Source organism: Phocoena sinus, chromosome 15 (assembly GCF_008692025.1).
Source record: "Phocoena sinus isolate mPhoSin1 chromosome 15, mPhoSin1.pri, whole genome shotgun sequence".
Lineage (NCBI taxonomy): Eukaryota > Metazoa > Chordata > Mammalia > Artiodactyla > Phocoenidae > Phocoena > Phocoena sinus.
Window position 1 is genome coordinate 75,241,200 of NC_045777.1, and position 26,032 is coordinate 75,267,231.

The window sequence follows — 26,032 nt, forward strand, 5'->3', positions numbered from 1 at the left end:
ATCACTCAAAAGATATGCAAATGCAAGGTATTTTACAAGAAGAAGGGATAAGAGAGATAGCAAAAAGAGTTTGTTGGGACTTCCCTGGTGGCACAGTGGTTAACAATCTGCTTGCCAAGGCAGGGGACACGGGTACAAACTCTGGTCTGGGAAGATCCCACGTGCCATGGAGCAACTAAGCCCGTGCGCCACAACTACCGAGCCTGCGCTCTAGAGCCTGAGAGTCACAACTACTGAAGCCCCCGTGCCTAGAGCCTGTGCTCTGCAACAAGAGAAGCCACCGCAGTGAGAAGCCTGTGCACTGCAATGAAGAGTAGCCCCGCTCGCCCCAACTACAGAAAGCCTGCGTGCAGCAACGAAGACCCAACGCAGCCAAAAATAAATTAATTAAAAAAAAAAAGGGGGTTGTTTTAAGGTCCTAAAGAAGCAGCAAGGATAGAGCTGTTGTTTGTATTTGTTTGTATTTTTGCTGTTCTTTGTCGTCGTTTGTTTTTTAAACTAAGGATACTTTTAAGAGATGAAAAGAAATAAATAGCCAGTAGAAAAGGAGAGGCTGCCAGGGGGGTAGAGAAGGGGGTGAGCTCGGATGGAAAGCCCAACTGTGGAGGCCTGCGGGGAAGAAGGCCAGAGCCCAGCTCCATCTCAGTCACCCGGAGAGTAAAGAGTAAGTGATGGGGCTTCCCTGGTGGCGCAGTGGTTGAGAGTCCGCCTGCTGATGCAGGAGACACGGGTTTGTGTCCCAGTCCGGGAAGATCACACATGCTGCAGAGCTGCTGGGCCCGTGAGCCATGGCCGCTAAGCCTGCGCGTCCGGAGCCTGTGCTCCGTAGCGGAGAGGACACAACAGTGAGAGGCCCGCGTACCACAAAAAAAAAAAAAAAAAAAAGAGTAAGTAATGGTCATGAGGCCTTGAAAATGACTGCATTTGAGCTCTTTGTAGCATTTTTTTAAAAAAAGAAGTGGCTTCACAGTGATACTCTGCCCAAAAAGGCATCACTGCCCATGAGGCCGACTGGCACACAGAGTCAAGGACCAGCACCCGGTGGGAGTGGTTGGGAAGGGTTTGGGGATCTTCAAGATTGAAAGTTCCACAGAAAATGGATGAATAGCAGGGATTTCTCCCCCTTTTTCTTTCTTTTATTTATTTTTAAAATTAATTTTTATTGGAGAATAGTTGCTTTACAATGTTGTGTTAGTTCCTGCTGTCCAGCAAAGTGGATCAGTTATATGTATACACATATCCTCTCTTTTTTAGATTTCCTTCCCATTTAGGTCACCACAGAGCATCGAGTAGAGTTCCTTCCCTGTGCTACAGAGGACGTTCTCATTAGTTACATTTCTTGTACTTCTGCCACCAGAAACTCAAGGTTGGGCTATGGGTTTATAAAGGACCAGCCAACAAGCAGCACTCTCTCACAGGGAAACCCATGTCCTCTCCCTGACACGTACAAATGCACACCCCACCTAAGAGTGCTTTACAACATAAAGTGACAGGTTCTAGATAGTCAAAAAGAGAGAGGACAGTTTTAATAACTTCGCTAAGATTTCCAGTCCTCTCTGCTGTCCCATCACTCGAAATTCCTTTACAGCTTTACCCGTTTACTTTTTTTTTAAAATAAATGTATTTATTTTTTATTTTTTGAGTTTTGGCTGCGTTGGGTCTTCGTTGCTGTCCGTGGGCTTTCTCTAGTTGCGGCGTGCGGGGGCTACTCTTCGTTGTGGTGCGCGGGCTTCTCATTGCAGTGGCTTCTCTTGTTGCAGAGCACGGGCTCTAGGTGCGCAGGCTCAGTATTTGTGGCTCGTGGGCTCTAGAGCGCAGGCTCGGTAGTTGTGGCGCATGGGCTTAGTTGCTCCACGGCATGTGGGATCTTCCCGGACCAGGGCTTGAACCCGTGTCCCCTGCACTGGCAGGCAGATTCTTAAGCACCGTGCCACCAGGGAAGCCCACCCGTTTACTTTTGATTAGGCGTCACTAAAACGTTCTAATTCTTTAACTATATCAAGTTGAGCTGTGTGCGAGGCTGAGGAAAATGCCACACTAAGTCTTCCATAACATCACGTGGCTGATAGACGTGACACAGGCTGCAAGGAAGGTGCTCCGCACTTCCGCTGTGTTCAATGTCTCCCTCAAGGTTCCCAGGCTAGAAACGTAGAACCAGTATTTCTTCCCAAACAGACTACAGACAGTTCAAGAAATGTGTTGTCAACAAGAGGTATTTTTTAATTTACCAAACCAAAGGCTGGGCTGGCACAGTGGGAGGAGCAGATCAGGAGGTCGGGGAGCTGCGACACAAGAACTGGCTCTGTCCCTTACAGTCACAGGGCAGTGTTCTCACCTGTGAAACACCTACGTGGCTGGGCTACCATATGAACTAAACATATCAGCATACAGAGATCCCAGACACGCCAGTACACGTGGGCAGCCTCCTGTTCCACTCCTGGAAAATACCTGCTTGGGATCATCAGATTATCTAATAAGGCCAAATGGGCTGATTAGATCAGGTGAGATTCAGACTTTATTTTCTTTCATCAACTCAGACTCTCTGGCTATAACCTAAATCCCAAGGTCTGAAATAGTTTTTAGGGTGTTGCATTTTAATTTGCTGAGGTTCAACCATCAGAGATTGAGCCCCTACTGTATACAAAGCACCCTGCTGGTTACCGTGGAGGTGGGGGTGGGAGTTCAAAGAGGGGAAGAGAGCTGCATCTGAGTTCTAGTAAGAAAGGCAGGACGGGCCAAGTGTTCAAATCTTGGGAAGGTGGAGTGCCTCCCAAGGATGGAGAAGCGCTGTAGGATGTGGTATCTGAGCAGAGCTGTGACAGACAGGTAAGGCTTTAAATTTATACACACATATGTGTGTGTAAACTTACTTGATGCTTTCGGGTAGCATTCTAATTTTTAGACATTTTGTCTCTTCCACTGATAAGCACAAACCATGTGAGAATTTATTAATTCAGTGAAGTAAAAACGTGGGTTAGATCTATCGTAAGAAAAACAAACGAAGAAGGGTACAGGTGTGTTAGTAAAACTCCTGATTGGGCACCAACTTCCTGCTCTGATAACTTGCAACTAAAAGAAAGAATTAAGCATTTATTTTGCTTTTCCTCTGATTATATTTGAGGGTAACCAAAGAACACTAGATGATGAAGGAAAGCAAACTGTACAGAAGAATTTCAGCCAATAAATGTGGAGGATGGTGGAAAAGCCACCCTTTTACCACTTCTAAGGAAATGCTGGATCAGGCGAGGATCGGCAGTGCATGAAACCGTTAGATGAAAGGCTGATGGGGAACCTGACAAGGCAGGTAGGCATCAGGCTGCCACAACCTGCACTTCCTGAACGATCCTGGCATCACTACTACTCGGTCATCCACACACTGTCGAGTACCCGGCTGTGAGGCGACGTGAAGCTTACTGCGATGCCTACAGAGTTCATTTGCCAAAAGGTCTAACCTGAATCTAGTCAAAGCTCTAGGGTCAACTTCCACTTACAGCAAAGACGAGGGACCGAGGAATAAAGTAAATGACACCACAAGGGCTTCCAGAATGTGGGACAGTTAACGAAGGGCTTCCAGAATGCGGGATGGTTAATGAACAGCTGACCTGGTTTCTGCAACAAGTCACTGACTTGAAGTGAATTGGAGGCTGGGGAGAGGGTGGATGGCTCTCGATTAGGACAAGTAATACTCGACCCTGGTTTGTATCCTGATGGAACAGGTCAGGTAAAATGACACTTGGGAGACAATCAGGGAGATGGGATTATAGCGGGGTATTGGGTGACACTGAGGAATTATCATTTGTTACTGTGATAACGGGATGTGTTGATGTAAAAAAAAATTTTAAACAGATGTGCACTGAAGTATGTAGGGGTGAAATGCCACCATGCCTGACATGTGCTTTAAAATATCCTATCACCTAAAAACCATCATGGCAAAATATTGATCAATATGCATCTGGGTCATGGGTACACGGGGGGAGGTCATTCTAATGTTTTTTATGTTTAAGTAAGTCTGACAATGTCAATTTTTTAAAAAGCGCCTGATGTGATTCCGTGGTAACACTGAATTCACTTTCATATGTACGTTTCATTTCCCATGTAAAGACACTGGATTTTGAACTGACGCTCAGATGTTCACTGAATGAGTGGAAAAGGCATTTAAAAGAGTTTTCCTGTAGAAAGCCTTCACACACATGAATCCCAAAGTGTGCTCCAGGTACCAGAAGCATTGGTATCACCTGATTACTTGTCAGAAATGCAAGAACCCTCATTGAGTTCCTGAGCCTCACGCAAGACCCACTGCATCAGAAACTCTGTGCTGGGACCCAGCAAGGTGTATCTTAACCCCTCCGGGTAATTCTGATGCAGGCTCCAGTTTGAGAGCCGTTACTGCCACTCATTGAGTCTTGGGAGATGCCCCTTCTTGAAGGACACCTAAAAAAGCTTTAATATTTAGGTACTACATTTTGGGGGAAAACCCAGCTTAGAGATAATTTTATAGACTTAAAACATTATAATATTTTGCATGGATAGGAAAAAATATTTCAAACACTGCTGTACATCATTCCACATTCCCGGCTATTGAAATTTTAAAAAGAATGTACACGGCGCTTTGTTTACAAAATAGTTACTGGTCATCACAGCACGTGTGTGCAGGACGTGGGTGTTCTGTGTTGTGATGACCCTTCATACAGATGGCCAGCAGGCGTTTGTCAACCGGGAACTACATGGAACAGTTTGTCTTTGAGAAGCAGTTGAGCGAGGTAGCTCAGCTGGCTACGGTGTAACACTGGCCCAAGGTCAGGGTTCCAAACCCCACTTAGATCAGACAGCCTCACTTCATAATGTAGCCCTAACTATAGGCCTAGCATCTATATGGCACCACATGCGGGAGGAGCCCTGTCCACCAGGCTAGAGAGAGTGAGAGGATTGCAAATCCAGGGTGAGGAGGACAGCTGAGTCCAACGGCAGGACCACAGAGTTACTCTCAACAGATCCAGTGCATCTGGCACCACAAATAAATACAAAGGCTGTCCCACAATGAACAGACTTATTCCCTGGTCAACAGGAGTATGGATTTCACCCAGGGATTCACGGGTCATCTGAGCATTAACAGAAATCTCACTGCCAACTGTGCTTCCTTGATCTTGTCCAGTGGTCATCTATGTCAGAAGCACCTGGAAGGCTTGGTCAAAATGGACTACTGGGCCACGGCCCTGGAGTTTCTGATTCTGTAGGAGATTCTGCACGTTTAACAGCTACTCAGGGGATGCCGAAATTGCTGGTCCAGGGACCACACTTGGAGAATTGCTTTCCAGACTGGATCCTGCACCTGAATTCCACTGGACTCATTCCTTTTAATGGCGAGTTAGTTCCTTATCATCAGAGACTTTGCCTTCCCCATAGTCTATAAAACTAAGTACTGGGCTCGGAAAACCAACCTGTGACACATCAAGAAGAGGTGGGCGTAGCCTTGAAATGCAGAAGGTCTTTAAGCACGTCGGGCTGGGCCACTGGCAGCATGGCCTTGGTCCTATCCTCAAAAGCCGACACTATTCCTGCAGCCCTTTCTCAGATGAATTCTACAGAACAGAAGACCTGGGGGCACGTGTGCATGCGTGCGTGCGTGTTCCCAGGCCAGCTTCTGCCACACAGGACAACGGTCCCCAGCACTCGAGGCTCCTCTCTCCCCAGTCCAAACTTACCTGCCTGCCACCCTCCCTGTGCTAGGATGTCAGCTGTTCACCTGTATGGAAATGACAGCTGCTTGTCACGGTCTACATGAGAGGCCTCTCTTGCCGCAGTAACTAGCACGCCATTTCCAAAGCTGTCATTCTCTGGTGTCAGCACAACCCACTGTTCAAAGATCTGCTGTGACACGAACCAAGCAGCGCCGTGACTGTTATTGTCATGGACTCCTCTGTGCTCCGACACCGATGGCAGCTGCTCGGAGCCCAGGGTTTGTTTCACCCAATTATTTGTTTGTCACTTGGAAGCCCAAGATGTCGAGCAGGTATTGGGGAGGTATTTTTGGCCTGATGCACCTGCAGGAAGTATAATGAGGCCCTCAGGTGAAGGTCTATTTTGTCAGTCAGGTGGTAGGAAGATGTGCAGCTGAGAAGCCGGAGTAGCAATTAGGATATTTGAATAAGATAAGACACCTGGCAGGATGCTGAGAAGGCTCAGAAAGTCCGCCTTAACTTTTAAAATGCTAAGAAAAACCTGGTAGTAGGCAGTTTTCGAGTTTGTCCTGGAGGAATAGGGGAGGAGGAGACAGGAGAGCTCCTTCCTCCACCCAGAGGCCCTGAGAAGGAAAGGGCTGAAACCAGGCACCAGCCTGACCCAAAGGTGTGTTCTGGGCGGGTGAGGCTCTGGCCAAACAGGGGTCCTGGGTCATTTGGGCAAATACCAGTTGCGCCCGGGAGGCGAGGCCAAAGTGGAAATGGAGCGCCATCTTCTAACCAGTTCTCCCCAGGTTTCCTGTGTAAGTCAGGGCTTTGCACTTCCCACGGGAGCAGAAATCAAATTGATGTGACGTCTAACATCTTGGGAAAAGGCCACTGAACAGGGCAACGTGGCCCCTACAGCCAAGTGCAAAAACCAAACCCACGTCATTTAGTTTGATTAGATATTCGACCAAAGCCCACAGCAGCAGCGCCCCTGCTTCTAATCCAGGAAGCGGTGTCTCGGACTCAGTGTCTCGTCAGTGACGTTCTTCCTTTCCACAGCCATCAGTCTCGGAAAATAAGGGCGACGGTCCAGACAAACCTAATTCCCCTAAGCAACAGGCGATGTTACCCATAAAATGAACACAGCTCCTCCTCTGAATGCACTCACAGTTTTAGTCTGTGCCAGCTCTTGGGCAACGGCAAGACACTGAAAGTACCGTTTCTTTACTCTGAAACAAACCTTTCCCCAACAGACATGAGAAGCCTGTGAAGAAAGCTAAGATCCAGCAAACAGCAAGTGTCGTACTGGGAGAAAAAGTTGATATTATCACCACCTCGTAGCAAATGAAAAGTAGGAAGGAAGACTGCTTCAGTCAGGGAGGCCTAGATTAACTTTTGAAGAAGCGGAGCTCTGATGAACTGCTTGGTGCTGACTCTGCTGACAGCTGAAAACAGATGGCGAGGTGGTGACACTCTCTTGATGATCGAGAATGGTCCACCCAAGCCTCGTTTCAATTCACAGTTGGTAAAATGAGTCACTCTGTAGAAAAAGAGTCCTCTTGCCAGCTTGCCTCCAGGCTCTCCAAGGCTTGCCTCCAGGCTCTCCTTGCTCTGCTATGGAGCCCGCAGCCCTACCCTCTTCTAACCTGTAGCAATCCCCCGTCCTTGGAACCGGTCAGTCATTCAAGTCAAGTACAAAGGAACCGGCAGCTAGGTTCTCTATACTCTGGGCTTTTATAAACATTTACTAAGCAGATAAAACACCTCTTTTAACACCACTCCAAATACAAACCGGCAGGAGGACTCCGCATTGTTATTCTAATTCTGGAGGGAGGTTAATACCTAACAGCTGGTATTCAAACGGTAGCATCTCATTCCCTCCCCTCCCAGCCCTGAGGCTCCCCGCCTTCCTGCCTCTCAGATGCTTCCAATAGAGATGGAATCTCCAGGAGTGAAGAGAGGTTTCTGCTTCCCTATTCTCGCCCATAAGTTCAGGACTGAAGTCATGACACTCCTGCTAAATGCAAGTGTCCACAGTCTCATTCACAGCTCTCTGGAAAATACATGCCCGCTGCACAAGCTTCAGGCTCTAGAAGGACCTAGAACATTCCAAAGCAAACTCTGGCCTTTAGACCAGGATGGGATCTTGGAGTCTACCCAACTTTCTCCAGTTAACGAGAAAACCCAGTCTAATAGAGTGATTTGCTCGTGGTTACAAGCAGCCCAGCTCAGACCTGAGCCTGGATCTTCTATAACTAAAAGCTGTGGTATATCCTGCCACCTCCGCGCAGTATGCCAACCTGGCAAACATTTAAGCAACATAATCTAACTGAGGAAACATGAAATCAAGAGGCCCTATTGATAGGTTATACACAGACCTTTACAATTCTCCCCCAAATCTTTTCAATAGCTTAACTAAGTTAACAAAAAAGACAGCATCAATTTTTACAATGGAAAGTTCTAAGGGGCAGGTTTTAGTCTCACTGTGAGCACAAGCTGGCATATCTGTGCCCACAGAACTCCTCTCTGACAGGGTGACATCGTCTGCAGTCTGACGGCTGGTCTGTTTCTGGTTTGCCGACCCGTCAGGGCTCACCTTGGATCAGCTTTTCCCTCCCAAAAAGGTCTTAAGGCTTCTTTCCCATTACACCATTTTAAAAGTCTCTTTTCGAATCTTAAAATATATTAAGCTCTTATGCTTCTGGTCATTATGTTTAATGCGATCTGTTCACTGCTGTATCTCCTGTGCCTTTTATGGAATCAGCGCTCAACAATAATTTATTTTAGATTGTTTTTGATGTGGACCATTTTTAAAGTCTTTACTGAATTTGTTACAATATTGCTTCTGTTTTTATGTTTTGGTTTTCTGTCTGTGAGGCATGTGGGGTCTTAGCTCCCCGACCAGGGATCAGACCCACACCCCCTGCATTGGAAAGCAAAGTCTTAACGACTGGACTGCCAGGGAATTCCCTCAGTAATAACTGCTGAACAAAAGAATTCATTTCAATATGGCTTCCACTTTCTGCCAACTGAAGGAAGAAACGGAATGAACCCTGATGTCATTCACCTCACAAATGACAAATCCGACCTCAGAGGAAGACTGCTTGTCAAACCCAAGTCTATGGATGAAGTTCGTGGATAAAGAAGCCTTCAGAGATCAGCCCAAGAACTCCAGCAGAGGACAGTCCACACTTGGAAAAATCAAAAACTGGTATAAAATGAAAGGAATTACATGGCTGGGCTTTTGGTGAGAGGGGCTTTGCTATGGAAAAGCCTTCCCCGGCTGTAAACAGATAATGAGAAAATGATGTAGTCCTGGCTATAATTAGGTTTCAGTGTTACTCTTCTGAGAGATGTGAAAGGTGATAAGAGGGGGAAATGTTTTCCAAGTGGGTTTTAAAGGCATCGCAATCTAACTGCCTCCCACATCAGCCTATTAACACCGCACACTTGAGACATTTCCCTCTCCAAAAGGACTCTTAGAAAAAGCAATGATGTGCTCTCCACCTCCTCCTCTATAAGACAAGGTTTACGAGGGTCAGAAAAGATTTGAGCACCCACAGAACATTACTCCTTGTTTAACTGGCGCCTCTCCCACCTCGGCATGGATTGGCCTCATGCTTACATCATCGGTTGCTAGGGAAATGCCCCTGCTGGAAAATCCTAAATCACTTCTAATAAAATCTGGCTGAAGAGTAACAATCGGTCCACTTACAGGCACAAGAATGGGCGTGGAGAGTGGAAGTATGGAAACATGTCTTAGTAGAAGGGAAGGAAATCAGGGATGTCTAAAGTTGAGCATCGCTGCAATGCAGTCACCATGATGCTTTTGGCAGCACCTGCTCAGATCACGGGGTGGGGGGGGCATCCTGGAATGCCAGGAAGACCTGGACGAGACCCCCCCCCACTGTCAAGAGAATGTTCCTACTAACTTCCAGGGAAACACAGAATACTTTGGAACGGCATGGTGGAAAAAGTCCTAGGGACTTGTTCTGGCCAATGAGATGGCTGGAAATGCCCAACACCACAACCAAGCTGAAACTTGAAAGAGGTGTTCTATGATTCTGTCTCTACTCTTTTCCTTTTACTAAGATAACCACGATGACGGCTGCTTCTCTAGCCCGGGTCCCAGAATAAAAACAAGGAGAAACCGCAGCTGGTCCGCAGCTGACACCTGATACGAGACCTTTGTTGCCGTAAGCTCTGCAGCATGGTGTGACAAAGCAGATGAACAGAGGCCCTATTAAGTGATACAGAAGGGCAAAGACATCTCTCCAGGACAGCCATGCCAGTGCGCCTGGGTGCTGAACACTGGTAAAGATTCATAAGAGGGACTTCCCTGCTGGCGCACTGGTTAAGAATCCGCCTGCCAATGCAGGGGACACAGGTTTGAGCCCTGGTCTGGGAAGATCCCGCGTGCCACGGAGCAACTAAGCCCGTGCGCCACAGCTACTGAGCCTGTGCTCTAGGGTCCGCGAGCCACAACTACTGAGCCCGTGTGCCGCAACTACTGAAGCCCGTGTGCCTAGGGCCCGTGCTCCGCAACAAGAGAAGCTACTGCAATGAGAAGCCTGTGCACCGCAACGAAGAGTAGCCCCCCGCTCGCTGCAACTAGGAAAGCCCGCGCACAGCAACGAAGACCCAACGCAGCCAAAAATAAATAAATTTAAAAAAAAAGATTTATAAGAGAAAAGCACGTGGAACACGGCAGCTCTTCGCCCTAAGCTATTCTCGTGAACACAATATCAAATTTTATTTATTTATTTTTTGGCCGTGCGGCTTGTGGGGTCTCAGTTCCCCGGCCAGGTACTGAACCTGGGCCACGGCAATGAAAGCCCAGAATCCTAACCCCTAGGCCACCAGGGAACTCCCAATATTAAATTTTCAACTCCTGGATTCAGTTAACGCTGAGCGGTTTGCTCAAATGTAGAATTCTGCACATCACACACCCAGCGACCTGACAGAGCACCCCACTAAGGATTGGCCCCTTCCACTCCTACCCACAGGCTTCGGGAATTGGTGAGAAAGCATTTCTAGGAGGGGAACCAGAGGCACAGCCACTTATGGACAGCTTTCCACTCGGAGGTAAAATGAACCTCCAAATACCAAGTGATGGGCCACCTTACATAAGCAGGCTTTAGAATGCACTTTCCCAGCAAGTCCAGACACCCAGGCGATTGATGGAAGTCAGGTCTATGGGTGGGGTGGGGGAGTGGGATAGAGTATCTGAATTCGGGCCCAGGATCTCTTTGGTGAATTCACGAAGTGGGTCCTCAGTTGAGAGCCACTTCTACTTTCTTAAAGCACAGACTGGGGAAGTAGGTAAAAGATTCTGATGGCTGCCCCAGGCTAAATCAAAGACAGCTGAGCAAAAAGTTCAGGCACCATGAAATTAATAAAATCCCTGTTGGGCCCGTTCCACCACAGGTTCAAGAATAAACTGGTAAAAATTCGAAATGCACAGAGATTACTTGAGTGGGAATCAATCATTCTTCCACTGAAAAATTCTGACACTTCCCTATACAGCATAGTCACTGGATTCATAATTCACCAAAGTTGCTTCCTGAGACTGAGCACTGCTGGACTTTCTGAGTAATTGAGACAAATTTTGTTAGTTAAATAAATTCCAGGCAAGGGCATATTTGACTTACGCACAGAAAGGAAAGAATTCTTCTGTAAGCTGCAACACAATAGAGTTTTATCTTATCTGAGGAACTTACTGCCGCTCGCCTGTGTGTGTTTTACTGCCAAAATAAAATAAATTGAATCAGCTCACACATGATAACATGCTCTTTCCTAACTCATACTAATTGCCTGGCTAATTGATGTTTGTTGAACTTTCTCCATTTCATTGAGTGATTAGGTACAAAGCTCACAGTTGACATCTGTAGGCGCTTAACTGGCGTCTGTAATTACTGTTAATGTTAAATAATTGTTAGTTAATTGGAGTGGTAACTGAGTGAATGGAATCCAGATTGTGAAGCAAAAAGAAACCTAGTTAAATAAACATACATTTTCAGAGAAAACAACATTTTTGTGCAGTTGTCAGAAACCAGAAATAATCCAGAGGCCATGGGATAGCCACCAGCTTCCTCCATGCAGGAAACTCTCCAGGCCTGAGGCTGACCCCACGCACTTGAAGGTTGTTACCAGTGAGGAGGCCCTTTGTCATTTAACGGTTCTCATTAAAGACGCTCCAGAACTGATCTGATATTTTTTGTGCCAAATGTCTACTATGAATGTAGATTACTTTCTGAGACAGCGAATTTGACATCATCGCCTCTACGAAGCACTAAATATGAACAGAATGAAATGTGATGCTGATCAACGTTCAAGCTTCTTTGCTAATATTGCCAAGTATGGAGAAAAGTCCTTTCCAAGAACAGCAGCAATCAATCAATCAATCAATCAATAAAGTAAGGGAAGAGCTTTTCGGTGGGCTCAAAATAAACAGTGGCATGTGATCATCCAACTAAAAGAATGTTACCCTATAACCTGCTCCAGCTCACAGGGGCGCTCAGGACCAGGAGATCTGGCCTACTTTTTATCTGGAAAAGTGGCATCGCTGTCAGAGTTCTACTCTAAAGACACCATCAAGATCATTCAAATGCTCGGAATATGTTCCACCCCTTGAGCTTAAAATTCCAGTAAGGGGATCCAACATTTACCCAGGATTCCCACCATACTCACGAACAAGGTCAGGGAAAGACCAGGTAGCAGTTGATGGAAAAATATCTAGAGGGAAACACTTTCTGACCACATGGAATCTTTTTAGACCCTTCCCGGTGGTTTCACACTAAGAATACAAGGTTTCTGTTTCCAAGAATTCTCAAGGAATAATTCTATACAACAAATTCTGTATGTAAGAGTCTGGCTCCTACAGGAAGGTCAATTTCCATAACAAAAGGAGCTGATTACGTGTTCTCTGCAGTGTGGAGTGGGCGGGAAAACCCAACCGCTCACAACTCCTTTGTCTTCAATCAAGCACCAATTACCCTTCAATAGTATTTCCCCTGTATCAGACATCTCTATCCTCCAAAGACCCAAGAAAACGCTCTGAAACTACAAAAAGGATCCAGAGAAGGAAAAAAAAAGAATGAGTGACAGTCCAACTTTCCCTTATGTAGGATTTAAGACAGTACAAAAATGGGACTAATTTATAGAGGCTAAAATGGGCTCAGTTTACTCCTCTGCAGATGGGGAATAAGCTTTATGTCATGTTCCCCTTACAATGAAACCCAAGACACTACAAGGAATTGTAAAATGGTCTCCATATTTTTATTATAATTGGATTTTAAACTCTATATCTTTTTTTTTTTTTAAAGAAAGCTATCCCACACTCGATTGCATTGTTTTCACTTACACAGAAAGCACAGAATTGTTTTAGGGGAGGGGCCTTGGTGGTAACATAACTCTTACCTTTACTTGTCACCAAACCAAGGAATTCCCCCTTTATGTCTAAACCTGATGAATCAAGTAAGATCATCTCCATGAAAGATTTTATTATGTACTCAGTTATTGAACCTCAACCCACCAAGCAGCATCTTTTCTCACTTCATTTCAAACCTCAACCAATTTTTTGGCCAGCTTTTCCTTCTATGCTGGTGATAAAACCATACTGTCAAAGATACCCAAAGGCCCTACTAATTCTAAAGGCTCCAACCTCATCTGTGTCCCAAGGAAACCCTCAGCACAAAATCGACCCCAAGAAGAGGCCTGTGTGGCCACTAGTTCGTCTGGTGGGGCCTGGGAAAGGAAAACCAGCCCCGGTCAGAGAGAGCTCAAGGTGGCCCCAGTGTTCCGTCTGGCACTCATCATGGTGAGTGAGTGTCCACCAGAGTCCCCACGGCTGACCTGGGGGAGGGGAGGTGGGGTCCCACCCGGGAGGGTGGGTGGCTGCTCCTTTGCTGTATTCGTTTCAGTAGATGGGGGTGCTCACGGCAGAAGGGAGCACAAATCAGGGGCCTCATCCCTACCTGGGTCATTCCCCACCCCAGCTATCTGGAAACACGCAGCTCTCTCACAGTTAGCTCAGGGCACCTCTCCCCAGGAGGGCCGACATTACCACAGGACGAAGGTGACGGCCAGAGAAGGGGTGAGAGTGATGGGGTGAAGTACACCACCTGGCTCCTCTCATCTCTAACTTGCCTTAGCTGCAGGACAGATCCTGGAAAAGAGGCATTTCAGGGCCTTTTCTCTACCCTAAACTAGACCGTGGACTTACACCAGGGCTGGCAGGATAGTCATGTCTGCTAAGTACTCATTTTCTGCATTTCTGCCTATGTATGAAAGAGGCAAAACCCCTGAGAAGTAGGACGTAGAGTAGGTTAAGAAGGGTAATAAATACTGGCTGGACACACTGAATTGACTGACCAGTTAGTTCCTTTTAAGGATCAACAGTCTAGAATTTGGGGTTCAAATCCTACTGCTCCTACAGCAGTTCAACCAACTAAATATGGACAAGAACTTAGTCTCTCTCTGTGTGTCTCTGTCTCACTGGGAAAATTAATTTTTTCTTTGGCAGATGGTTGAGTCACAAAGACAGAAGGATTCATAAAATTCACATGAACATCCTGTAAACATTTAAACACATAAAGATTAAATAAGGCAACCAGGAACTTGATTAAAGTTAAACTATTTTTTTATGTCTCCAACCCTAAGCCCTGCAACTTGGAGGTTCATCTCCCCGCCCCTCTGGACAAGCTCAGTTCTCACTGGGCATGCATGTCCCGTGTACATGCAAGCACGCACCGTTTGATTAATTTGTTTCAAAGTGGGAAATAAAAGGCGTCAGAAGGAAACAACGATTGGGAACACCTAAACACAAAAATCTTGCTGGTCCTCTGTTAAATTGGACAGACTCTACAACACCGAGAGAGTCAAAATAAAACCAAACAGGCAGAAGGGATATACAATGTGTTCATGGCACCTACTCTACTTCAGCCCCTCCGCCCCTCCCCAGCTAACTGTTTTATCCCCACCAGAGACGTCGGCCCAGGACTAGGTTTGCTATGATTGAAAATTCTGACCTTAAAGAGGCGAAACGACTTACTCCAGCTCACCAACAGACTGATGGGACCTGAGCCACGGCCCCTGCTGCTTCAGCCACAGCCCCAACCCCCAACCGCCCAGCGCAGACATCAAAGCTGCGCACCCCACGCCCGGCCGGCCGGCCCCACCACAATCAGCTTGTGAGATTAGCACTGCCCTCCCACAGTGAAATTTTATGGACCGAATCCGCCTGCCACCGGGCTCCGCAAGCGTAATCTCGCCAGCGGCTGAAAACCACACTTCTGGAAGGCCAGAGCCCGGTGGGGCTGCTGAGAGGGAGAGGTGATGTGTAGCTTTAAACATCCGGAGGAGAAGGAATACACGTGTCAGCTTCCCTGCACTCATCAGACTGTTCAATAAGCCGAGGCTTTGAAGGTCTTCCCAGTGGTGTTTGTTACCTGGTATAAATTTGCCCTTTCTTACATTGCTTCTTATTGCTCTTGGCTAAGAATACTGGACAGAGACGGGAGACCTGACTTGCAGGCGGGCAGGCTGCTTTGCAGGAGAACTTGAACTTGATGTGCAGGAAGCTGACAGTTCTTGAAGGCCTCGTCAACCATCCATCCAGTAAACACTGCACTACCCAGAGTAAAACAGACCCAAACCCGCATGCCATAGCAAGACTCTCTGCACCTGTCTTGAAGCAATTATTGACATTATCACTATACAATGAATCTCTTTTTGAACTTGTTTTCCTGATACTTAGCAGTTTGAATACTAATCCCCTTAACAAAACTGCCCCCATGCTTCCCCCTCCCCGGCTCCCCCCCTTAATCTCTTTCTCTCCAGGGGGAGGGCGGGTGCTGGATACCAGTCCAGTCTACTTTGCAGCACCTGGATTTGCATTGATTCCGGCTCTTGTCATTCATGTTACCAACAGGAATTAGCATAAGGCATTAAGGGGAAACTCTGGAGGAGAAAAGAAAGGCCATTCTGATGGAAATAGGGGCAAAGGAATAATCTGCCATCAGCTAAAATGCTTATTTGTGTGTGGTTTCCCAAGCAAAGCTTAGCAAAAAGCCTATGTTGATTTTAGTGTACACAAAGAAACCTTAATCCTTCCAAGGCAACTAAATCACCCCCAGAAAAACAGCTCAGAAGAAAGGCACCCTGTCAGGATGACTATTCAGAACCAAAGAGATGCCACAAATCACACTCTGTAAGTAAACAAAAATAAGAACGTGGGAGACGTTTGATTGGAAAAGGGAGAGGGGCCAGGGGAGCAGGAGGGAAGAGGCAGAGGGACGAGGATGTTGCCTGTCATGGATCGCTCCTCCTCGGCCCTGAAGGGGAGGCTTTCAGCACCGTGAGGGCAGCGGGGCCTGAGTGCAGGTCCCAGAGCCAACTCTCCTGCCAGGCCTGATCCCAGAGAGGGGAAACACATTCCACAACTTTACAGCAAGTTAGCAAAAGAGAGACACGGTCATGTGGGCTGGAGGGCCTGGGGAGGGGGTGGGGCAGGGTGTCACTGAAACACAGAGGACCTCCTTTTGGTGAACTGTCCTCCTCCTATCAGTCAGGGACACACGACCATCTACCCAACCTCTTCCCTCGCCAAAATGATCCATAAACAGTGACGTATCTTTCCATTTGAGCCCTGTACGCTGTGAACTGCAGTGTATCTCCTTTTATTGGGCTTTGGCATGATGGATAACAAATTGATACAAGCTTTCAGTCCATCAAAATACATGATGAAACATAAAACTGGAATACCCCATTACGCAATAAAAAAAGATAAAATTCAACAGGACAATAATTCTGGGAGTGACAGCAATCACATAAGCATGTACACCTAGAGGGAAGCCTAAACATAACGTACTATTTGAAGCCTGCAGTTGGTTCCAGTTCTAAAATAATCTGGGAGCTCAAAATAACTGCACTTGGAAACACGTGTGACCAACCAGCTAGCAAAAATGCTAGCCAAGGCAACTATAGAATGCCAGGGTGGTTTCGTATTTCACTTCATGAAGGCCCAACCCTGTTCAAGCTACCAAGTATCTTCCGTGTAATACAGAACGAGACCACGACAGGAAGCATACGTTCTGTATTTAGCGATGACCACACAAGCACCTACAACAGGTTCTACAGTGGAGAGAAAGAGATCAAATAATTTATATGATTTATACCTTTCGAAGTATACACCACTGTAAAGCCCGTGATTAGAAGCTCCCTTCAATTTCATTATTTCCAACAATACTGCTACAAACGAAAACTGACCAGAAACCTATTGGCAGTGATTTAAGATAAGTTTCCCCTTAATGTATTGCTATATCATTAGCCTCTCTTACTCTATATTGCAGTTTGGAAGAAAGTAATGGGGTGGCACGTATTTAAATTTTGTCCTCTTGATCATTTATTAATTTTACAGAAAGCCCACAGCAGAGTAAGGCTTGGTTTATGACCATAATGCTGTGAACACCTAACATGCACTGTTTATTAGAGTCTGCAGTACAAATCAGCGATTCACCGTTCTCCAACCGCTGGGTTGTTGATAAGTGACAAAGTTAAGGCATCTTGAGAACTATTATTCTCCATTACCACTTCCTACATTAAATGAAAGTCGCAGAGACAGTAGTCATTTCTTAGTCAAATCAATTTAAGTAAGGATTCAACATATTCTTTTAAAATAAACTGTTTTGGGATGCAACACAAAAGCACACAGATTCTGTCTCAAGCAAAAAGACAAATTATGAATCGCAGCTCCAGAACGAAAAGGGAATGACCATTGTTCTTTATGCTTTCATCCCGACAACGGAGCAAACAAAAAATAAGCTATTGCTCGGATTTAAGGAGTCTTACCTTTGTTTACAATAACGGTATTGAAGAGTTTTTCAGAGCTGGCATCTGAGGCCTGCAACACAAGAAGGGGAAAGAAAGCATTACTATTGTCATGAATTTTGTCATCACCATCATCATTACGATGATTTTAAATCAATTTTACTACGTTTTGGAAAAGCCTAAAAAGGAAAGCGGCAATTTCCCCCAATCCTCCATAAGGTGGTGCTGGTTGACTGCGGGAGCCAGACCTGCAGTGCAGCTATTTGCTGAGGGAAGAAAAAAACCTGATTTTAAAAACATGTCCTTATTAGACATATTATCTGTGCAAAACATATTTCTATGAGATGATACACAAAGCAATTCAGCTCATTCGCCTAATGATTTTGCAATTTCACTGACAGATCATTATTTTGGAAACGGTACTTTTTTCATATTTGCAGACATGCCATATTCTTCAATTTTCTCTCACAAACTAGAAATGCCTATTATTTAATGCTAAGCTTCTCCTCACTAAAAAGTGTCAACTCGTTTTTAAAGATTTCTCTGCTGACCCCAAGATCCCTGCCCCCTGTGGTAACCACGACGACCTTGGTGTTGAAATGACAGCCAGCCGACCTGCCCAGCAACCCGACACTGCACACACCATCAGCATTATTTCCTTTCCATTTTCTAGGAATCACATCTGCTAATTACTACAGTGGCTCCAGGAATGTGAAACAAGCCTGTTTAAACAGCGAGAACACAGGCAATTTAAATTATACACTAATGTTCTGGAAAACCAACATGAAGTCTGCTTGGAGAAAAAATGCTATAAGCACCGTATTTCTAGAACCTGAAAAATTAAAAAATAAACTTAAAAATTAAGCAGCTCCATGATACGGTAATTTGATGATGTAGATGCATTTAAAGTTATAATGGCTATATTATATTTATGCTGTTGTTGCTACCCAGCCCTTGTAAGAAATCACTGGTCTTCACACTTTATGCATAGAAATGCATGTTTTGACAAAGCGAAGCAGAGAACGGTGAATAAATCTAGAAGAAATATAAGAAATAGGGTGCGGGGGAATCTGAAATACAACATATTCAGACTCTGGAGCTGGCTTTTGGGGACAAAGAATATATTCAATTTAGTCTTTTTGTGCTATGTTGATAAAGATGAGATATTCCCGAGTGTTATCTGGGGAACAAGTTCTAGTTCTCAATGCAAGTGATACAGAAAGACAAAATATTGTTATTATGACTGTTTTCCTCTTTATTTTAATTCTAATCTGCCTACTGTAAACGTGATTCCAAAGATTAATATATCAAGAAAAAAAGGAATGCACAGTATGTGCAAAACAAGTGTTGAACTCTATACATTTATACATGAGCAGTTTAAAATAAAATAAATCCTTGATAGATGCTTCCTTTTATTTTGCATGAATAAAAAATATGCTGAGGGCCTTCTTGACATTTTAAACATAATTAAATAAAACTGCATATTACAGTAGCTTTTCATAAAAATAAACCACCAAAAATGTGTTGCATGGAGGGGGAAACAAGATATGCATTAAACAAATCAAGAATATTGAGTTATAGAAGCAAAAATTACAGGAATAGTGTTGTTATATTATAATATTAAGTGAGATGTCTAGGAACACGAGTTTCCCAGCTAAAAACTTGGAGACAAGAGCATTTCACCATTCCTTGATGAAAAAGTGTCTCTCAGTTCAAATTGGAATGGCTATGGTAAATTCATGGCTTAAACTACAGTTGATATATTTAAAAGGAAAAAAAGGGGGGGGCTGTTAATTCATTTTACTAAATTGAAATAACCCCTGCAGATTTGGGGACTACCTATTAAAAGGAGCCTAACTGGCCCAAAGCACTACAGGAACAAAGTACTGTACCGTCAATGCAAAAAGCATGGGTGAGGAAAAGGTTCTTGATCCAGTTTTTATTTACACTTGGGGTAGGTGTGTGTGTTAGAGGGGGAGAGAGAGAGGGACAGAAGCTGTAGGTGAAGAGGCCCTCTGGCTGTCTTGCACACCCTCCTTGGGGCTGCCACCCTTGTCAGCTCCACTGGGCTCCACACCATATTCTCAAGTAGCCAGTTAAGTGATCCTTATGTCTGAAGCGAACTTAGAGGATGTGATTATATGATGCCAACCGGTAAGTTATTAAGGAAATGAGTCTGACAGGATATTCAGAGTGACTTAGGAGTAATGCTCTCTAATAAAAGCTTTTCCAGCCCCTTAATTTTCTGATACATGTCACAAAGCCGTTTTGTAACTGGTAAGGGTAAGGGGGGCGGGGGTCCTCAAAAAGGCCTCCATGGAAAAACATCCAAAAGAAAATGACAGCAATGGGACTTAGGCTAATCATAAAATGATCTGGATCCCTTTCTCTCCCATCCAGGTGGTTACAACTATGGCTGACCACTGTCCTGAAAAGTCAGAAAAGAGCTTCTCAGCCAAAGTCTTAAGCAGGAACTACAAGGAAATTCTTTGATTTTCTCGATGAACTTTCAAATTTAACTTGTGCTTTAAAGCATTTGTACAAATTTGTGGCTTCTTGGATCTTAATCTTTGGCGTGTTTTCTTTTTCATTGTTTTTTAGGAAAAAGTGTGAAATTCCTTATATTACCTGGACCATTTTCCTGGCTGATTTTTTTTTTTAATCAGGGATGTCTAATGGAAACGTGGTGAGCCAAGGGTTAGCCGGCGAGCACAGCTTTTCCTTCTCTCCTTTCTTAATACGGGGGCACCTTTACATACTAAAGATCTTTAGCTTTTACTCGCCATTTCACTTCATCCCCCTCACTCGGTTTTGGAGGATGAGGGCGTGAAGTGGCTGCACCTAAAAGTGATAGAAAAAAACAAAGCTCTCTTGGCTGCTCTTTATTTCGGGGGGAGGTGGAAGCAGATTTTTGTTTTAAAAAACTGAAAAATTACTAGACGCCGTAGTTGGTGTTTAAAGAAAAGTTAAATAAGTCAAACAGATTGAAGAAAGGAACACAGAGAATGAGGAAACGAAGAAAAGCCTTCCGAGCAGACAGGAGTGGGACGCGCGCCCGCTCGGGTTCGAGGTCCACCTTAATTTCCTTCGGCCGCGGATCCCGGGCACGGCCCTCTGCACCCGCACGAGGAGGGGCTTTCCAACAAGAAAAGAGAAAACCTCCCTACGAAACTTAAGCGCGAGTTCTTTCCCAGCTGCCGCGATACCGAGCCCAGATCTTTCGCTTCCCTTGGCACCTTGTGCGGGCCAGGATCCGACCTCGGCGCGGGGAAGCGGTACCCCGGGAAGCGGCAGCGGAGCGCAGCGCCAAGGTTTTCAGCCACGAGCGGGCGCAGGCCGCGGCCCCAGCCGGAGGCAGGCGGAGCCCCTCGGGGGCGGTGGCGCCGGGGCGGCTCCGGTCCCCGGGCACGACCGCACAGCTCCGGCCGCCCGCGCCGCCGCTCCCCGCCCGAGCCCGGCTGGCCAGGGGTGGAAAGTACAAAGGCGGGCGGCCGGCCGGCAGGAGGGAGGAGGGATGGGTGGCGGCGGGGGGGCTCGGGCGCGCCAGACCCGCCCCTGCCACCCCTGCCCGCCGGCCCGGCCGCCGCAACAAAAGACCCCCGACCCGCCGCCTCCCTTCCGACCGCGAACGGCGAGCGAGGGAGCCGCGCCCCCAGGGCTGCATTACCTGATCGCAAAGGGTTAAGCGGTCCTGTCAGCCCCAAGTTCATGGTTTGGTTCCTGAGCAAGGCTCACGATGGGGGATCGACAGAGACCAGGGGGAAAACCAGCCAAACACGAAGAGAAAACGCCCAACTCCGACCGGGCTAGGTCCGCGCCAGTCTCTCCTTTCCAGGCGAAAGTCTGAAAGCGGATGCACGCGAACCAAATCCGTACGAACGGCAGCTCCGAGGCGGGCCGAGCGCCAGCGCCGCGCACACATCCAGCGCGGCCGAGGCCAGGCGGGCAGCGGGCGGCCGGGAGGGAGCGCCCGGCCCGCGCTCGTCCGCTGACTCCCGGCTGCTCCTGAGGCGCGCGGGGCCGGCCGGGCACGGCGGGGACTCGAGGGGCGTCCCGGGCAGGCCGGCGGGCGGGCGAGGCGAAGAGGAGCGGCCCTAGCCGCGGGCCGCGGCGCGCAGAGCTAAGAGCGAGGCGGCGGCGGCGGCGACAGGACAAAGGAGACCATGTGCGGAGGGGAGGAGGGAGAGGGAGGAGGAGGAGGAGGGCGCGCGGCGGCGGCGGCTTCTCCCCGGCGGCCGCCTGGGGCTCCCCGACTGCCGCTCCCGCCTCTCCAGCAGCACTGCGGGCCGACCGGTCCCGGTCCAGCCGCCGCCGCCGCCGCCGCGGCGCTGGAGGAGACGCTCCGGGAGTCTTTATTCGGGGCCGATCCCGCCGGCACGCGGCGCGGGCGGCGCTGCAGCGTCCGGGGCGCCGGGCGGGCCGCGCGGGGCCGGAGGCGCCTCCCGGCCGGAGCTCGAGGGCCGGCGGAAAGCGCCCGGGGCTGGCTCGGCTCCGGCCCGCGCTCCGCTCGCGGGCGCCTGCCTCTCCCGCCGGCTCGCCGCTCAAGTGAACTCCATCGGCGGCCGGCGCCGCGCGCTCCCTGGCTGTACGGGTGGCGGGAGGGGGCGGCGGCGGCACAGGCGGCCCTCGCTCCGGACTTCGCTCCGGGACTGCGCCAAGCGCGCCTCCTCCAGACGCTCGCAGCTCTCGGAGCGGGACTTCCTCGGCGCGCCGAGCCCGAGCCGCCGGTGCCGCCGCCCCTCCTCCGTCCCGCCCCGCGCGCCCCGCCCCTCGCCGCCCCTTCTCTCGGCCCCGGCGCCGGGTCGGCCCCGCGGGGGCGCAGTCCCCGGGCGCGACTTCGACAGCTGTCGTTCCCCCCGCGGCTCGGGCCCTAGTTCCCCACGGCCGCCTTCTCGGCGGGCGGGCGCGGCGGGAACTGCAACGCTCCGCACCCTCCCCGCAGCCGTCGCTTCCAGTGCTGCGCCGCGGCAGGGAAAGGCCAGTAGGCCCGCGGGCTGGGGTTGAGTCGCCACTAGGCCGGTCACATCTGTAAAGAGCAGGCTCTCTGGATGGCTGTGAGGGCTCAATGAGAAAGTGATGTATTTATGTAAACCGCCTGGCACATAATAGGTGCTCAATACAAGAGTAATAAGTACATTGTTGAAAATGGAGTGGGGTGGTCAGAGTCTAGTATTAGAAAAAAAAAAGGTCTTAATCTAACCTTATCCCCACCTGATCAAAAGCTGAATGCAGTTTGGTTAGGTCTCAAGGATAACAGTGCATGAAGTGGCCGTTTGCAAATCCCGCCTCCCCTTAGTCTTCAAATCCACTGGCATTTATACACTTCGCATCAACAAAAGTGGAGCTGGTTGCCACCATCAGATGTAGGGAAAGGATTAAAGCAATGCCACAGCCTCACTAAATGCGCAGCAATTACTATCATCCTAACCTTTATCGTCATTGTGTTCTCTAGCGCCCAGTGTAGCGCCTGGAAGGAGGGGGCTGAATGACCACAAACTTGGCCCCTGGTGGGTTCCCCTGAGCAAAGCACTCCCACCAGAGCACCAAATCTCCCGTCTGTCCAGTCTGGTGGGCCCCTGGTCAGAATTCTGGCCGCCTTTGTCACTGTCCCAACCACAGAGGCCCTGCAAGGGTACCAGGCCATACATAGGGGTGAAGAGACCCTCTATAAACATCTGGAGTTTTTATTCCACACCTGCAGCTTGGCAGGGTCTCTTCTTGGTGCACAGGAAAAGTTGCTGAGATTGTCCCAGCACAAGGCAAAAAGGCAAGCAAGGCCTAGGTTGCAACTGGGAGGGGTCTAGGGTACAACAGGCACACTAGGGTGGGTGAGAGCTCCTGATTTCCCTTCAGTGCCACTGTCACCTGGAGTGCAGCTGGGAAGAGAGGAAAGGGACAGGGCTGGGAGAGATGTACACCACATACAAATGACATGGAGACTGGTTTCAAGCAATAATGTCCATTCTTCACCTCTTTGAAGTTGAACATCCATCACTGTTTGATTTCATGGCACTCTTGAAAAACCTCTCAAGGGGAAAAAAGTGGGTGCTTGCTGTATGGCATAATTTTTTCCCTTTAACTTCCAAATACAATTAATTTTGGAAATAAGAGGCTCTCCCTCTCTAGCTTCACAACACCCCACCCCATCCCAAATGGTAGCACTATGTGGTGTTTCTAAAAAAAATTTTTTTTCAAGATAGGTAAAAGAGATTTTTCTCTAACTTGACTCCCTGGGTAAATCAGAAGAAAAGGTGCCTCAGAAGGTGTGAGTTTGAAGCTGGATTTTCCAATTGCTTACAAGATGTCTCAAAAACCAGCCAAAGCCCTCGAGCCAGGGAGCATTCATTCTGAAGCTGTTTCTACAATACCAAGATAGCTCAAAGGCAAACATTAAATTTTCAAGAAAAGACATTTAAATGTTGTTTCTTTTGGAGCCATCAAAATGGGACAGTTTTCTTATCTTGTTCGCTAATAAAAATCAATGTTACCGGGAAGAAATTACCAGAGCTCCTACCGGGTCCTCTACAGGGTAAACTGAGGCGCACAAAAGCATGGGCACCTTAGCTGACCGACTCAAACCACCGCTTAGGCCTCTAAAGTGCTGTCATCAGGCAGCACTGCTGACACTTGCCACGCCTTGCATTAGACTGTCATCTCTGATTATCAGGGATTAGACCTCAGATGAAAGTCTGGGAGAGATCTGCATGTGTCTCTGTATCGTGATTATCTGTAATTGGGAGGAATGCAGAACTGCCAAGAGCCGAGCCTCTAAGAGAAGCCACAGACTTGGCCTCTGCACCACTGCATCCGTATTCAGCCGCCTTGTACCCCTCCAGCACCCTTCACCCTGCCACAGTGCCCACCACCACTTTGCTTCATTTCTCAGCCTTTCACCAGACACACAAATGAGTACATTCTGATTGGGTTCCAAGTTGCTCTATTCCCCCTCCTTTCTGGCAGGGAAGGAAGCAGTGTCAAAACTGGAAGGGATAGGGCTTCCCTGGTGGCGCAGTGGTTAAGAGTCCGCCTGCCGATGCAGGGGACACGGGTTCGTGCCCCGGTCCGGGAAGATCCCACACGCTGTGGAGCAGCTGGGCCCGTGAGCCATGGCCGCTGAGTCTACGCGTCCGGAGTCCGGAGCCTGTGCTCCACAATGGGAGAAGCCACAACGGTGAGAGGCCCGCGTACGGCAAAAACAAAAACACAAACAAAAAAAAACCGGAAGGGATAGGCTACAGGACAGCATCAGAAGTAGAAAGAAGGTAGAAAGAAAAAAAAAGATCATCCATACACTCGGTGACTGGATCCTGGTCAGAGATCTCACTTGCAAGGATCTAGACTTACTATGTTTTTTTTTTTCCTTGAGAAACTTAGCTTCCCTTTATAGGAATTTTAATCTACAGATTACAAAGTCAAAGGCTGGCAGCCACCGTGTCTGTTTTAGAAGGTTTAACATACTAATCACTAATGGCTTCTTATTGTCACCTTCAGCCTCTGAACCAGATCTAAGAAGGGCAAGTCTTACAAAGGGGAGGCCCTAACGAAGCAGGCAGTAAGAATATGGATTCAATGGTCTTTCCAGTGTTAGAGCAATTATTTCAGAAACAATTTTTTTTTTTTTCTTGGCCACGCCATCCAGCTTGCAGGATCTCAGGTTCCCCGACTAGGGACTGAATCCGGGCCATGGCAGCGAAAGCCTGGAATCCTAACCATTAGGCAACCAGGGAACTCCCGACAATTTTTAACATATGACCAAAGATCTTAGGCATGTCTATGATTAACTAGCTGAGTTTTTTTTTTAAAAAGCTAAATTAAAATATGGAGACTTCTTCCTCAATTCTCAAAATATATCTAAAGATAAACTAGGTTTAAAAACCCGGTCCCGGGGCTTCCCTGGTGGGAAGCTCCCCGGCGCCAAGCTTCTCCTGTTTCCCACCTCTGCGAATTCCTGACCTTCAACCTTCCATGCTGTCCAGCCCAGGACATGAAAACTCCTTTGGGGTCGCAGGGATTTCGGCGTGCAGGCCAATTCATTTTGCACCAGAGATCGTGATCTCCTCCTCTAGTGATGTACGGTAGTCAACCCTAGGTGGCCTTAAACCCCTCTGCTCAGGCCATCTTTAAATGGCAGGCCCATTACTTATCACTCTGAAAGGAGACTGCAATAGCTCACGCTCTTACTGCTGTAAAGCAAAGGCCTCTACCATCGTGTGCCTGTGTTGCTACAATTGATCACGGGGCTGCAACAAGAGAGAAGTAAATAAACTGAACTGGGTTAGTTTACGATGCATACGGTTGAGGTGCAGGGGGACATAAATATTTTCCAAGGGTAGAAGTGAAGAAAAAGAATTTTACTTTCAAACTTCACAGTGTACTATAAACTACAAAGGGGAAAAATTATAAAAAACCATAAAATATCTCTTACCAAATCAACATTAAAGTATTAATATTCAGGATCTGACAATCCCACAAGAAAGGCAATGAAAAATCAAAACACATTCAATCTCTGCTCGTGTCGCCCAAATGGCATCGTACTT

The 26,032-nt window shown here is 47.6% G+C and overlaps 1 protein-coding gene across 1 annotated transcript in view; it reads right to left on the minus strand.

The window, feature by feature from the left end:
- Positions 1-26,032, minus strand: part of AUTS2 (activator of transcription and developmental regulator AUTS2) — a 1,126,353-nt gene that overhangs the window by 69,666 nt on the left and 1,030,655 nt on the right. The window contains exon 6 of the mRNA XM_032604458.1: positions 17,517-17,568. Coding sequence (XP_032460349.1) covers positions 17,517-17,568 — 52 coding nt within the window. The remainder of the gene's footprint in view (positions 1-17,516; positions 17,569-26,032) is intronic.